We start from the raw sequence: 15011 nt of genomic DNA, 5'->3' as shown, positions 1-15011 counted from the left end.
AATCATTCCGTACGTATCTGCCTCTTAGAAGGGATTTGGTAAAATCCCGGTATTGACCTATCTGCAAGAGGCATTTTCCAGAGCCTGCTGCATCTGCCAAACGTGTTCAGTAAAAAAAAGTAGCTCCATTCATGTGTTATTATCACCATTTTCTCGGAAGTTCTCCCCCGTTGATACGCCAACACTGTCTGAATCTGAATTGTTCTTCTCTGCAGACAACCTCTGAGGAAGCGCACACATGCATGAACACAAACAAATTGATTCACTGACATGCTTTTCTACTCAATAAGCCAAATACATTTTTATAAGCAAGGGTGTTGTTAGAGCCTTCAGGAACAATCTGGGGTTAGTGTGTTGTGTAAGGGCACACATGGAGGGTGGAACCAACAACTGCAATACCCGTTTCACTTATCTTGTCTCTATGTGCAGCATCTATCTCTGGAATCCCTCACTCTCACTCATTGAGTCCCTTACGTGTTGTCGTAACCATGAACACGTGATATTAGGTGATATACACACCTATTTTCCTACTCCCCTCCACCACACACACACACATACACACACCCCTTCCTTGGCTTTAATTTATGGTGGTGTCAGGAAACTTTGAAGAGGGAGTCCACAGTCCAACACTGACTCACATCCAGCCCTATTACTGGTGTCTTAACAATCACTTGAATAACACATCTCGCCTTTGTTCTGTCAATCAAACACAGGCAGTGATGTTTAATGTGTTTTGACCAACATTGTTTAGGACAATTAATGGTGACAACACAATTGCCTCTTGCAGCTGACTTTTTTCTCACCAAAGCTGTGAAAAGGACTTCTAATTTGTGGGCACAAATGACCTTTTGACTCACCTTGTCAAGTTCGTTTTTTCTCAGAATGACGGGGGACGTGGATACCTCAAGCCCAGTGCACTGACTCTTCACCTCTCTGACAACCTGTAGGGGTAATTTATTCATGTCAAACAATCGCTGCCTTTTCTTCCAAGGGCTGTCAATATGATTGATGGCCGTATTTTTACAATAGTTGTGTAATCACACAGTGACACCAATCTAATGCGATCCAATAGATGAGCTGTAGAAATTCTGCCTCTACAAAGATATCTGACAAAGTTATTCATTTAACAGGATATTTATTTGTGTAGTTGAAGTGGTGTTAAACTTGACTGTTTCATATTAAGAGGTATTTCTAATATTTGTATCACATGTAGCTAATACTAAAAAGACCTTGTTAGTGCAATGCAACATTGACCACAATGTTACCAAAAGGACAGAGTCAAACAAAACTATGTTTTATTACCTTTGCAAAATACATTTTTTGCTTCATTATCTAGTGGAGTGGACGCTCAGATTAAACAAATGAAATCATGTTGGAGTTACCCTGAGCCATCCATCCGCTTGCTCCTTGCTCTGCACACCCAGCACCAGAGCATCTCCGTTGGGTAAGGTGAACCGGAGTTCATGGTGCTTCCGCTTGCTGTCCTTTGGGGCGTAGACCACAGTGCATTGGTGCAGCAGCAGGTCCACGTAGGGACATGTATCCTTGGAACTCTTATAACACTGCAGGATGACAAATTACACATAATAGTAAAAATGATTGTAAATATTGGAACCTCACCAACCACATGATCATGTACAACTCTAATAAGATCTAACACAAGAGGTGCGAGATATCAATTTAACAACATTCTAATTGTCATTATAATGGTGTGGCAATTTAGTACAAACTAGATGCCTCAATACATGATACAGTGTAGTTCTACAACATTGCACACTAACCACATTGATACTGTAATAACACATTATTCAAGTTCAATTCAATCTCTATAACAGTATTAAACAGTAACAAGCATTATTATCTTTGTATAAGGAAATTTTGGATAGAGGTTTTGTACTGGATCTCATAATACTGTGCGAGTGGTCACAATGTTTCACCCAGCAAGTTTATGTGCCTTCTTTTTCTGGCATTTAATAATAATAATTTTTTTTTAACCTGTAATCGATTTTCCCGTATGACAGTAAGCTGTTTGGCCCACTGCCCGAAGCGTTTCTTGCGCAGTAGGAAGGCACAGATGCGACAGTCCTTGGTAGGGGGCATTGAGCTCTCTTCCGAGGGCCACTGATGCATGAGTCGCGCACCGGGGCTTCTCTCTTCCTCGTCTTCCTCATATGACTCATAAGAGCTACTCAGAGCGTCAGAATCATTATCTAAGAGAGGAGAGGAAAGGGTACATCAAAATTTTTCCCTTGAACAACATTTATATTTCGTATGTGTATTATTAACTCGCGGCGGCACGGTGGACGACTGGTTAGAGCATCTGCATCACAGTTCTGAGGGGGGGAGTTTCCATCCCTAGCCCCGCCTGTGTGGAGTTTGCATGTTCTCCCCGTGCTTGCGTGTGTTTTCTCCGGGCACTCCGGTTACCTCCCACATCCCAAAAACATGCATGGTAGGTTAATTGACAACTCTAAATTGCCCGTAGGTGTGATTGTGAGTGTGAATGGTTGTTTGTTTCTATGTGCCCTGCGATTGGCTGGCAACCAGTTCAGGGTATACCCCGCCTCCTGCCCCATGATAGCTGGGATAGGCTCCAGCACGCCCGCAACCCTAGTGAGGAGAAACGGCTCGGAAAATGGATGGATGGATGGATATTATTAACTCACAGGAGTTTTTGCGGTGGGAGTTGATTTGGTTAGTTGGGTAGTTGGTGTTGGCATCTTCATATCCATCCTCTATGGAGTTGGGAGGGCTAGGTCTAACTGGAAAAAAAATACAGTACATATATTATTACTTGCTTGACTTTATTGTCTCTTTTAATTCAAGGTTCACATACCCTGTCCAAGGTCAAACTCAAGCACAACTGAAGCAATTTCTGCTATAACTATATATAGTACAAAGTAGTAGTGTGCTACCATAAAGAGCCTATCCCAGCTAACTGTGGGCAGGAGGCGGGGTAGACCCTGAACTGGTCGCCAGCCAATCGCAGGGCACATATAGACAAACAACCCCTCCCTCTCACAGTCACGCCTACGGGCAATTCAGAGCCTTCAATTAACCTACCATGCATGTTTTTGGGATGTGGTTAGGAAACCAGAGCACCTGGAGAAAACCCACGCAGGCACGGGGAGAATATGCAAACTCTACAGAGGCAAGGACAGATTTGAACCTGGGACCTCAGAACTGTGAGGCAGATGTGCTAACCAGTCGTCCTACGTGCCGCCACTTGGAATAGACTCTAAATTGTGCTTAGTGAATGTGAGTACGAATGGTTGAGTGCCCTGCGATTGGCTGGCAACCAGTTGAGGGTGTACCCCCCCCCCCACCTGCCCACAGTTAGCTGGGATAGGCTCTTTATGGTAGCACAACACACAAATTCTATATATGTTTTTATGCACATATATGAATTAAATTATCAATCACAATGCTATTAGTTATATTTAATTTATAATCAAATAATTATGTTGTTAGACAAAGATTATAGTTCAATTATAATACATTGATCAATGAGAATTAATTATTCTTTAGCTTTATTATGATTCAGATTCCCATGAATGTGTTTTTATATTGACTATGCTTATTTCTTTTCTTCTTTTACTGGTTAGCGATGAACAACCCCATATAATTATGATATATATATATATAGCAGTTTAAGTCCCAACAGGCACCCTGTTATTTGTCACCATAAATATATAATGTTTGATAGCGGACTGGAATGAAGTCAATAACGGCAACCAGTTGAATCAAAGAAAGAAGATGTTTACCTCTTGTGATGATGTATTCGGGCATTGCACCCGGACTGAGTGGCACTGCCTCCTCATAATACTCCTCTGGGGGAGGAGTTGTGGGCAGAGGGGGAGGAGAGTCTGCTGAATGCACAGCTGAGGTGTCTCCACAGTCCTGCAAGGTGAGATAAAAAGATACAGTACGTCTCAAATGTTCTCAATAGCTATGAACCATTTGTATTTTCCCAGCCAAAGGGGCTATTTCATCAAAGAGATGAAGAGAAAAAAAGATTCCCAGGGTGGAGCCCTAAATCTTAATTTACAATGCGATGAGCATGTGGGAAACCCCGCAACATGGAATATGTTGTATTTTCATTCCGTAAGGCCTCTTCAATCATTTACACACCGCAATCTTTGCTCACAAAGTTAGTTTTGGAGAAGAAAGGGTGAAAAGAATAGCATAGATTTTAAACGTTGTGGAGAGTCACATAGCACATCCTACATTTCCAAATTGAAATCCACAGTTGGCTGTACAAGTAATTAAGCCACTGACCTGTTTCAAAGTCTCACTTTGTGTGTCTTTTTCTAGCTTCAAATCATCTGTAACATCCTTTAGGTCTCCAAGTTCGCAGTCTGAAAATGAAAACAATTCAAGTTTAAAGACAAAAGTAGGTCCTGTGTACTGTAAATGTACTGAACTTTAACGCACCAAACTTCTCAAAGAGGGACTCCACAAAGCTGGTTCCATTCCTGTACACTACTGAGTTCACATAGATGTAGTCTGTTCCTGAAACTGGGGAAAAAAGGCAGGCAAAATTTAACAATTGTGGCTCAGCAAAATATGTAACGTCTTTATTTCTTTGACTGACCTGATGGCTGTATCTGCTGCAGGAGGTTCCAAACTGAGGTCTTCTTCTCCTGGGTGGAGGAGGTCAGGGTCTCCTTATCCAGCAACTTTAGGAGTGCACTCAGCTCACTCACCAACAGCTCCATTGCTGCATCGGGGTGAAATGTCAGCAGTGGATATATCAGCAGAGAGCAAAGGTCGGACATAGATGTCTAAACAAGCTTAAATGCATGTTAGCTGCCACTTTTTACTTTGCAGCATATTTTCCTTTTCTAAACCTTTAACCTTCACAGTCAGTGAACATCACTCTCCTCCTCTGATAGGAGCCAGACTAAACAATACAAGCATAGAGTGACGGGACAGATGTGTGCAACTCCTCATTAAAACAGGGAAAATAAGAATTGGAAGGAGAAAAACAAGCAATCTATTCCTCAAACTAAAAAGAACCAACATCATTATTAGGCAGCATCTTGGGAAAATGGTTGGCTCGAATACTGACAAACAAAGTCAGATTTCAATCAAATGCTGATGAGGCAAAATGAATTTTTGACAGCATGATGATAAATTAGATTTTGAAAAGAGTAACAGATTAGAGAGCAGATTTACAATGCAGCAGCCAAGCTTTTCATTTGTAGACTTGATTTTATCTTCCAGTTGGGAGATGTTAAGGCATGTAGAAGTTGATCACATGAAATGACACACTCTTTGGAATGCTCACATCATGTTGATGTGAGATTTTCTACTCCCTGCTTTAAGAAAACAAGACACACATTTGAGTACCTCGATAATGAACCCCTTAAATTCCATTGTGCTTCAGTGTCTGCTTAGTGTGGTTGGTTGTCATTGTGACAGCACAAAAAACTTCCACTCCAGTGAATCAAGTCTAATAAAAAGAATACAGAGTGTTGTTTGCACAGTGTTGTGTGGTAATGATACAGGTGAAGATTCCTCCCTCTCATCAAGTCTCCATCATTCTCATCTGATGCAGCAACAATGCCTTTGCCTTAGTTCACCCAAAACCCAAAGTACGTAGACATACAGTATCATTGGCTACACCGGCACACTCTCATTCGCTCCAATAAGGGTAAATGAGGTAATCAAAACATGACACCTTCCACCGTGAAGACATTTTAGTACATCCGTTTGTCCGACCACCGTGTGGTAAGAGGAAGTTTCTGCAATCAGTAGCATTGACTCTAATAAGAATGAGGCAGCAATGGCAATGGATGGCACAGACGACAGGACATATCTTTCCTGCTAACAGCCAGTTGCCACATAAAATCTTGTCAAAAAAAAAACCCAACTCAATATAGAAAATAATAACACAACAATAAGATATTTGGGACTCATTATATTCTGGAAGGGGGGAATATTTCCACTGTGACTCAAAACATGAAATGAGGCAACAATTTCCTCTACTGAAATTTTCATCCAGATTTGAAGCAAAATGTAATCAGTCCGTGCCAAGCACATGAATGCCCCCCAATGTAATATTGTCTCTATGACGCCTCAGTAAACGTGAAATATGAATTAAAATCGTCCATGCATTCCTGAGTTTGAGATGTTTTTTTGCCGAGAGGCCTGATATCAGGTCATTAAAATTTCTGGAGCTTATCTACGTCACTAGTGAAGATGTCCGCCTACCACTCCGCCCCCTAGCCAGAGCTGTCAGCATTATAAGTACATGTGCTCTCACAAGTGGGTCTTGTACAGGGAGGCAACCAATCAGAGGAAAGGGGGCGGTCTTAGCCAAAGTGGACAAAGTGGATACAAAACTGGGTCAAAACAGAAGTAGTTGTCAGAGGGGCCTTTTCTGGACACTTGTATGACAAAAACAAGGTGTTTTTTTTTTTTTTAAATGAAATCGACACTTTTATACTAACTCCATGTAAGAGTCACTCTATGGAGGTCTAAATAGCAAAAATACAGAACCTTTAAAATTTTATTTTGATATTTGATCTCAGGTAATTCCACAGGTGTACTTAATGTTGTGGCCAGTGGTGTGTGTAGACAGTTGGCAGCACTAAAAAACAACAAACAGTCAAAAGTAAACTAGTAGCAGCATGGTTAAACTGATAGCATCTGGTGGAAATGCCCCATAATTACCACAGCTGAACCTGCTGCAACAGCCACTTTGTTTGAATTCCTGCATTATCTGATTTGATGCTAGAGACAGGCAAGTGCCACCAAAAGCAAAGCCGCCATGTACCCCCCATCACTCTCCCCTTTTGAGTTCTTTTCATTGTTTTCCTTCAACAATGTTGTATGCTAGTGTGCAATTTTCTACCTCTATAATCTACAGGAAGTTCTCGAGTTACGACGCACTTGAGTTACGACGCACTCGACCTACGACGTTTCGACTTTACAACGCCCGTGCCTCGTCCGCCATTTTGTCCCAGCACCACAGTGTTTCTGCTTAGCTGGTGCATAGTGCTTGTCTGTGCGGCGGGAGTATCTTTGCCTTTTTCACCCTACTTTTTTCACACTCTCAGCAGTAATGGTAAGTACAGCATCTTATTTTTTTATTTTAATGTATTTTGTGTTAATTGTTAACCTTTCCTGCTACGGTCATCTGACCGTGGTCGGGAGACGCAGGGGTTAACTCGTTGCATAGCTGAGCTGGGTGGCGGCAACAATAAAGGCACGAAGCACCGATTTGCTGCTTTAATGGCTTTATTAGCTCCTCTGCACATTCAACGTCAACGGGTCCTCCGCTAATCGCTACTCTTCCCCGGTCGCCGTCACTACACTTGTTACTGTACACACTCCTTCCTCCTTCGCAGTCCCGCTGGACGACGCCTGCGCAGTCCTGCCTCACTCACACATCAACGCGCACGCCCACACACACTGAGCTTGCTGTCACAATCACGTGGGACAATACCCTTAAAAGAAGTATTTCGACATAAATTTCGACTTTAACAGTGAAATCCGACTTACGCGGAAATTTGTGTTACGTTGCCAGCGTAGGAACGGAACTCGTTCGTAAATCGAGGACTTCCTGTATATTTCTTCTTGACAATTGGTTTGCTCAGTGCTACTGCTCCAACGTCTTCATAATTTAAACCACCTACCAACCACCTAGCACCAGCCATACCTCCCTCCTACTTGCTTCATTTTCACAGTCCAGACATATTAGACCTACTGAACCGTGCGTCTTTTTGGGGTCAACCATCGGACAGTCGCTCAGCCAGAAAGCTCTTTGTTGGGAAGGCAGCCATATGGCAACATGACCTGTTCCACTAAACACACACACCACACACGCAATCAGTGTGTATTTAGTAAAGTAGGACAATAAAGAAGTTCGGTGTATGTTGAGAACAGACAGCTTTGAGTATGTGCAAGTTTGTGGAGCGTATTAATTACTTTTTTAATGTCATCAGCAAGAACAGCCACTTTAAGTGTACAGTATGTATTTTTGTGAATGGTGTGAGGGAGCAAGATGCTCCCTCCCCTAAAATCAACAGACATACTTTCCTGAGGTAGGTCTTCCTATGGGCTGAACAATGGACCATCAATCCTCCAGTCTAAAAACAAATAGAACTGCAGCTTCCATCTAGTATTGTGTTTTACTGCTCCTTTACAAGCATTTCCTTCTATTGTACTTAAACCATACTTGCACTCCATGTAAAGTTGGCATGAAGAAGTGATTCATGCACGGATCAGCCACTTTGACCCTGCTGATTATGACGCGATTCACTGTGCAAGGGGGATTGGGAGGCTCATGAGAGTCGGCTCACTTGGCCTAGTGAAAGCTGTCTCTTTGCCAAAGGTTCCAGCTGTTTGGATTGACGCTCTGGAGTGAAACTGTGCTTCCCCTAACCTTGGAGAAAATAAACTGAGAAAAAAAAAAAAAAAAACTATGCACAGTGTGACTCATTCACTGCACATAGGAGTTAACATTTAGACCAGTCAGCACTCAATCAAATCTAGTAAACTAATCAAGGTGGTGCCTTGACACAAAACACTAAATTAAACTAAAACACTCAGACATGAGCTCTTAAAAGCTGATTATCTGATTTGACAATTTGCTCAGGTATGCTACCCGTGCCGAAATGAGAACTTTAATGTTCTACTTACCACGTGAGGCACACAAGAATATCCTAAAATCCAGTCATGCCTCTATAATCACTAAAGTTAAATCTAAATCTAAAACATCACGTTTATTAAAGTCTGCAACGCCTCAGAAGTGTTGTGTATTTGTCTTTCAAAGCACCAAAGGGAAACCCGAGTAAACTGTAGGTCACATTTTTATTAAAACCAGACAAAGCTTAGTCTTCTTTTGCCACCCTGAAATGGTTGACACTTAAAATATTGAAAGTTAATATTTAGAACTATAACTATATATATATATATACTTAAAATATTGAAAGTTAATATTTAGAACTAAAATTCAAAGCATGGTAATGTGAGCCAAAAAAGTAGCAGGAATGTTTGAAGCTGTTCAAAAGCTTTGGCCTCTGTCAAACATTGACTTCCTCTCACTTGTCTGACAATTGCTGGTAAACACCACACGCATTCCTCACCTTGTTAATAGTGCAAGACTCTGCAAAGTGTAACCTCTGTATAAAGATGAATGTGCAGACTTTTTGTCCAAGGCAACTCTGCAAGGATGAGGGGAGGAGAAGTGGGGGAGAAGGTAGGTGCCTATTTAGGAATTTAATCCTGTCAGCAAACAGAGCACCTGTGCTAACACATCCAACACACCCTGATATGTGAAATAATCTGCCTCGGTTGGGTGAACAAGTTGTTTTTCTCCTTATTTGCTGAGTCTACAGCACTCATACACATAAAGGCACACAGACACACACACAAACGACTTTTGTCCTAGGTGACCGTTCAGACATTCAGCAGTCACTCTGTTTCACAACATTGTTGCGCATATTCCAGCTAATTACAAAGGAATTTAGTTACACAGAAACTGTCCTGAGTTTCCCAATTAGCTGAGCTAAGGTGCCAAATGGTCACTTTCACAATAAATCAGCATTACTAAAGCACAAATAACACCAAGCAGTACAGTTAGTTTCAGTTTACTAATGTTATTACATTTCCAGTGTGTACCAAACAAGTGTTTGGTGCCTTAACACTTTCTAGTACCCTGCTGTTAGGGAAGCTATCACGTGAATGGTAACTAAAGGATGGAGCAAGACACACTGCTGTCTTTTGATTGCTTAATAGATAATTGTTAGGGAACTTCTGCAGGACAACAGCAATGGAATGAGCAAATCACACCCTTGTCCAAAAACTCTTCTTGTAATAAACTGCCACATGCCAAGAAAACTAAAACTGAAGACAAAAGCAACACTAACAAAATTGGAGAAGGAGGGTCATGGCATATGGCTGTTGGCCACAGTAAGTACATTTTATTTGAGGAGACTATTAGCATAAAAAACAATAACAAAAATAGACCCCCACAGGTAAGTGGAGGCTGTGGCGTATAATACTACTGCGACCAGAACTAGGACATAGCAACAGAGAAAGATGACGATAGCGTGCGTCTATGAAGCGGTGATGAAGTCTATTCAGCAAATGAGCAGCCAGCAGTTGTTTCAGCACCCATGCGGTATCTGCTCTGTACACTTGGAACCCCAGCCACCATGCACTATTAATACTTGAACCTCATAGTACAATGAACAAGGGCTGTGAAAAAAAATCGTCTAACTCGGCTAAGTAGACTACAAAAATTGGTCGACGCAAAAATGTCTGCCTTGAGGCAATAAAAAGTATTCATAAAAGCATATGTGTGCCACACAGAACCAATTTGCGCCGCCTGGAACTATTTGCCCTCTGTCCATGTTTACCGCATGGTCATTTGTTGCAGACGGATGCACTGTTGGGGCAGTGGAAAAGCATTGACAAAAATGACAGAGGAGCATCTGTAAGTGATTTTAAGACAGTACTAGATGTGTAATGTACATGTAACATGAGGTATGAGTGAGATGAATGGTATTTAGTGTTTTTTCTTTAACCTAAAATGGCAATTGCTAGACCGCTAATGCTAACTGTTTCGCAATGGCTGATTTTGTTGTCTCAAATTGTGTTTATACGATACACTTAGTACCAACATATGCGGTTTAAGGATAGTCCAGAGAATAAAATGCATTAGTAGTTTGACTAAAACACTCACCTATTCACTGTTTTGGTGCTTAGCCCCATCCAATAACAGTAGTGATTTGGCGCAATCTGGTTGCACATTGGTATCAAGGAAATATGTTTAAGTAACGTGAGATTTACGCACACATTCATTGAGACAAGTAGTGTGCTGCTGCCATTTTTGGTATCTACCGTATAGGCAATTACAAAATGCTTGCGGCATTATCGCTTGATTTCTGAATAAAATAATGGAAATCAGCCACTGCTTCTAAACTGTGGTCTCATGGAATAAAAAAGAAACCAATGAAACAGGCCGAGACAAAAATGATGGTACACTTAACCTAATATCTTGCTCAACATCACCGCAATTAATGATTTCTTTCTTTCTGCTGTTCAAGAAGGTTTGACCTGTGGCTAGGAACAAGCTTTCTGACAGTGTGCAGCTCATTTTTCATAATGTTGTTTTGAGATTTCATTGCATCCTGGCCAGATTAATGACACTGTGCCCGATGCAGTCAAAGGAGCTCCACAGCATAACCAAGCATCCTCCATGATTCACAATTGGTCCAGTGTTTTTTTGTTTGTTTGTTCATACGGCTCTTTTTTGCACCCGTAAATATAATGATCATGTGGCTTGCCCAAAAGCTCGTATTTTGTCTCATCTGTCCAAAAGACATTCTCCCAAAAGATTTGTTGCTTGTCAAGATGCGTTTTGGTAACTTCCAGTCTCATCAGTTTCAAGTTATGTGAGTGACCATTGTGTGTTTTACTTTATTTAATGGGCACAAACAATTTTGCACATGCGTGTACAAAATGAACAACTACCATTATTCTGCAATCATACACTGTGGTAGAAAAAAAAGACAGATTACAGTACTAGAGGAAATCCAACTGAAAGTTCAATGTTACAATAAGAAACATGAAATTGATCCCACAGTGTCACTGGCACCTTAAAAGTTTCCTCGTAGTTTTTAATGCGAATGTAAAGCTCTACAAACCTTTACCCCTTATTCAGCCTGGAATACAGTATATAGAGCATTGGGCAACACTTACCCTCCACAGCGGTGGATGAGAGTCCGACCATGGTCCTAGTTTACAGAGAGGGTCATTCATACAACAAGCTAATAGTGTGAAAAATACTCCAGTCAAGGCCTGGCTGGCTTCTCGGGCTTGGTGTTGGAGGTGAGCACCAGTCTGCCTGCCTACTGCTAAAATCACAGCCCCTTGTGTCCTTTCCTCCCTCTGATCTGTTATCTCTACACTCCCTCCCTCCATCTCCCCACCTCTCTTTTCTTTTGAGGGGGGAGGGAATCGTGCTTCTGCTTTTGTTAGTGTGTGTGTGTGTGTGTGTGTATGTGGTTGTGCGTGTGTGTGAGTGTGTGTGTTCATCCTTATTAGGTCCCTGTCTGGTCTAATCCTAAAGGATTGGGCAGCACCAGGGAAAGTCTCTCACTCCCAAAAACACATACTGTATTCTACAAGTTAACATTTACTTATTATTCCAGTATTTGCATCTTCTCCTTAGCCTACATTTTTTTTTTATTGAAAGTACAGTAACTAGGCAGAATCTGCTATTTGACAGAACTGACATACATTGTACTTTGGGATAATAAAGTTCTGTTCCAAGTGATCACTTTGAATTGAAGTGTTTTTATTTGTAAAAATTAGGTTGAGAAAATGAGTAGGGTCAGTTGATGGAGGAAGCAAGTTGAAGCTTTTCATAGTTACCTAGGAGGTTGAGAAAATGAGTAGAGTCCGTTTAGGGGGGATGCAAGTTGAAACTTTTCAAAGTTACCAGTTGCCCTCAAGCAGACTCGCAGGCTCAGACATGATGAAACACGCCTTCACTAACAGCGGCACAAACGTGACACTCATAAACCCCCAGGCACAAGACAATAATATACAGGATAACCTCAATGCCCCCATTTTACAGGACCATATAATTACAGTGATATTTTGCAATTATACCATTTTCTGTAAAGGTAAATAACTTTATCATGAGTGCTCACCGGCCACAACATTAGGTATACCTCCCGCTATCAAATGAGATCCAATATAAGAACTGTATCAACAGTCAGCCTTGATGGTGTCAATATTATAATTGACAGTGTCAGAGTGGTAGAAGTGCACTGGACCATACTGAGCGGTGTTTAGAATATTCCGCCCCACTTCTGAAGCAAAAGGTTAACAGAGCTCCCTTCATACCCCCTGCTCTCCAACTTGTGGACTATGCACTATGGACTATAAGAGTCATGGTCCTGTGTACACATTTTTCCCCCAACCAGATTATAAAGCATTGATTTTCTTAATCTATATTTCTTTGTATAAAACAGTCTATTATATTAGAGCACACAAACTTTTACACTGTGTTTTAAGGGAACCGGAATACAGTGGGCTATTATACATATCATACAGGGGTGCTGGGTCACAAGAAGTCCACCAACTACATTACTCAGGAACTCTCTAACAGGTTACAGTCATGCTTGTAACCAGTTCATAATCTCTCTTATGTCAATGAACCAACTACTAGGCTTTACAGGATTTATGGGGCCGATCACCGATCAGCGAGTTTAAAAAAACAATAACCGAGCACCGAGCCGATCACAAGATGGAGCAATGTGTCTATTTAAATGATTTGTTCATTTACTGTATATACTTATGTACTGGATATTGAGTATCTTCAAAGGTATTCTCTAGCATTTTGGACAAAAGGTAAAACATTAATGACATGTAGGGTGTATTCAAAGATTGGCCATTGACATAAATTTAACTTTTAAGTCAGGTCAAACCAACATTACAACATGACAGAAACAATGGGTGCTAACTTAGTGTAATTAAATTATTATAATTAAATTACTTCGCATACACCGAAACTTTAGAGCATGATTAGACAGAACGCCGGCATGATTACGTACTGTCATGGTCTGTGTTTTGGTTTGGGTTGTGTTTAGTTTTGTTCCATGTTTTCCTGTGTTTCATGTTTGTCGTGTGCTCATTAGGTTGTTGTGTCCACCTGTTCTCGTCTACTTTGTGTCGACCAATCAGCTCTCTCCAGCCACTCGTGTCTTGTCCAGGTGTTCCTCGTTGTCTCGTCAATTTGTTTGTATTTAGTTCCCTGGTTTCTTTCAGTTCTTGTCGGTTCATTGTCGTTGTCACGTCTTGCCATGTCATAGTCGCCAGTTGTTTTTATCATTGTGATTAAATATTATTATTTTGAGATTCCCGCACTCCTGCCTTGCCTCCTTGCTTCCCTGCAATTGGGTCCCCCATGTTCTTGCCTTGCGTTCCTCGCCTTCGCCCTAACCACGTACGTGACACGTACAACAGTTAGGGCTCGCACTAGCTTGCTAGGCTACAGAACGTTTTGTTGCCTGCTTGCAAGTCGTATTGTATTAACTCCCGAGCCTCAGTGATGACCACCACACATTTTTCCTTATTTTATTATTCCCCCCCACACACATACACACACACAATAAATTTGCGCGATCTATTGTTGTTGTCTTTGCCATGGTAACGAGTGTATCCAGTCGCGTTTGAGTTGACCAGATAAAGCCCAGTGTTCGTAAAAGACGGGATGCGGTGGTATCGGAATACAAGATCTTATTACAGTCGTCTAACATAGTGCAATCGTGAAAGACCAAATTTGTCTTATAATCTGATCCAGGCATTACGTATTGTCTGTCTCAGACGTATTGTCTGTCCCACACCGCCGACATGTTTTTTTTAAACTAACTATTGGCAGTCAGATATTTATAGTACTATCTCAAAAGACACGTGACAAGGCTAAAAATAAAATAGCTTTTTGATTCAAATATACTCTACACGATGGCGACGCAGAGTAAATGTCTTTTGCGGAGCCAATCAATGACGTCATTGATCGGATCGGCGCATTATGACATTAAAGCCGATCAGCTTAACATGCTAATTATCGGCCGATACCGATCAAGCCGATCAGATCGGTGTAAAGTCTACAAATTACCATTCATCTGCAGTAGGTTGGTGGAAAATGAGGACAAATTCTGCAATAGCATGGAGCGAAATACAGTAAATAGCTGTACGTGGACAAAAGTCTCACTAATATGGTAATGAATCAGGTGTCCAGCGCGAGTCCTTATTTCACCCTCGAATCTAAAGGAAGGCCCTTTTCTGTTGTAGCATGACTGTGCCCCTGTGAGGCCCATAAAGGCATGCTTGGATGAGCTTGGTGTGGAAGAACGAGAGAACCCTGACCTCAACCACATCACACACGTTTGGGATGGACTAGATCAGCGGTTGCGAGCCGGTGAAGGTTATTCTGGAATAAATGGACAACAAACTCCCACAGAGACATGGCTCAATCTTGGAATGCG

General features: G+C 41.5%; 1 protein-coding gene across 4 annotated transcripts in view; it reads right to left on the bottom strand.

Annotated features, from left to right (window-relative positions):
• afap1l1a (actin filament associated protein 1-like 1a) overlaps positions 1–15011 on the bottom strand; it is a 33383-nt gene that overhangs the window by 6715 nt on the left and 11657 nt on the right. For 2 of the 4 annotated variants that reach the window (XM_061787911.1, XM_061787909.1), the window contains 9 exons: positions 4595–4720; positions 4435–4518; positions 4279–4358; positions 3765–3900; positions 2667–2762; positions 1996–2210; positions 1383–1562; positions 858–941; positions 147–222 (listed from right to left, as the gene is read on the bottom strand). In XM_061787911.1, coding sequence (XP_061643895.1) covers positions 147–222; positions 858–941; positions 1383–1562; positions 1996–2210; positions 2667–2762; positions 3765–3900; positions 4279–4358; positions 4435–4518; positions 4595–4718 — 1075 coding nt within the window. In that variant the 5' untranslated portion in view covers positions 4719–4720. Of the gene's footprint in view, positions 1–146; positions 223–857; positions 942–1382; positions 1563–1995; positions 2211–2666; positions 2763–3764; positions 3901–4278; positions 4359–4434; positions 4519–4594; positions 4721–11715; positions 11957–15011 lie in introns of those variants that run through there. The other 2 variants (XM_061787908.1, XM_061787912.1) reach the window with 2 other exon arrangements.

Source organism: Phyllopteryx taeniolatus, chromosome 10, assembly GCF_024500385.1.
Source record: "Phyllopteryx taeniolatus isolate TA_2022b chromosome 10, UOR_Ptae_1.2, whole genome shotgun sequence".
Classification (NCBI taxonomy): Eukaryota; Metazoa; Chordata; class Actinopteri; order Syngnathiformes; family Syngnathidae; genus Phyllopteryx; species Phyllopteryx taeniolatus.
The sequence above is the reverse complement of the archived record's forward strand: the minus strand, read 5'-3'. Positions and strand labels throughout refer to the sequence as shown.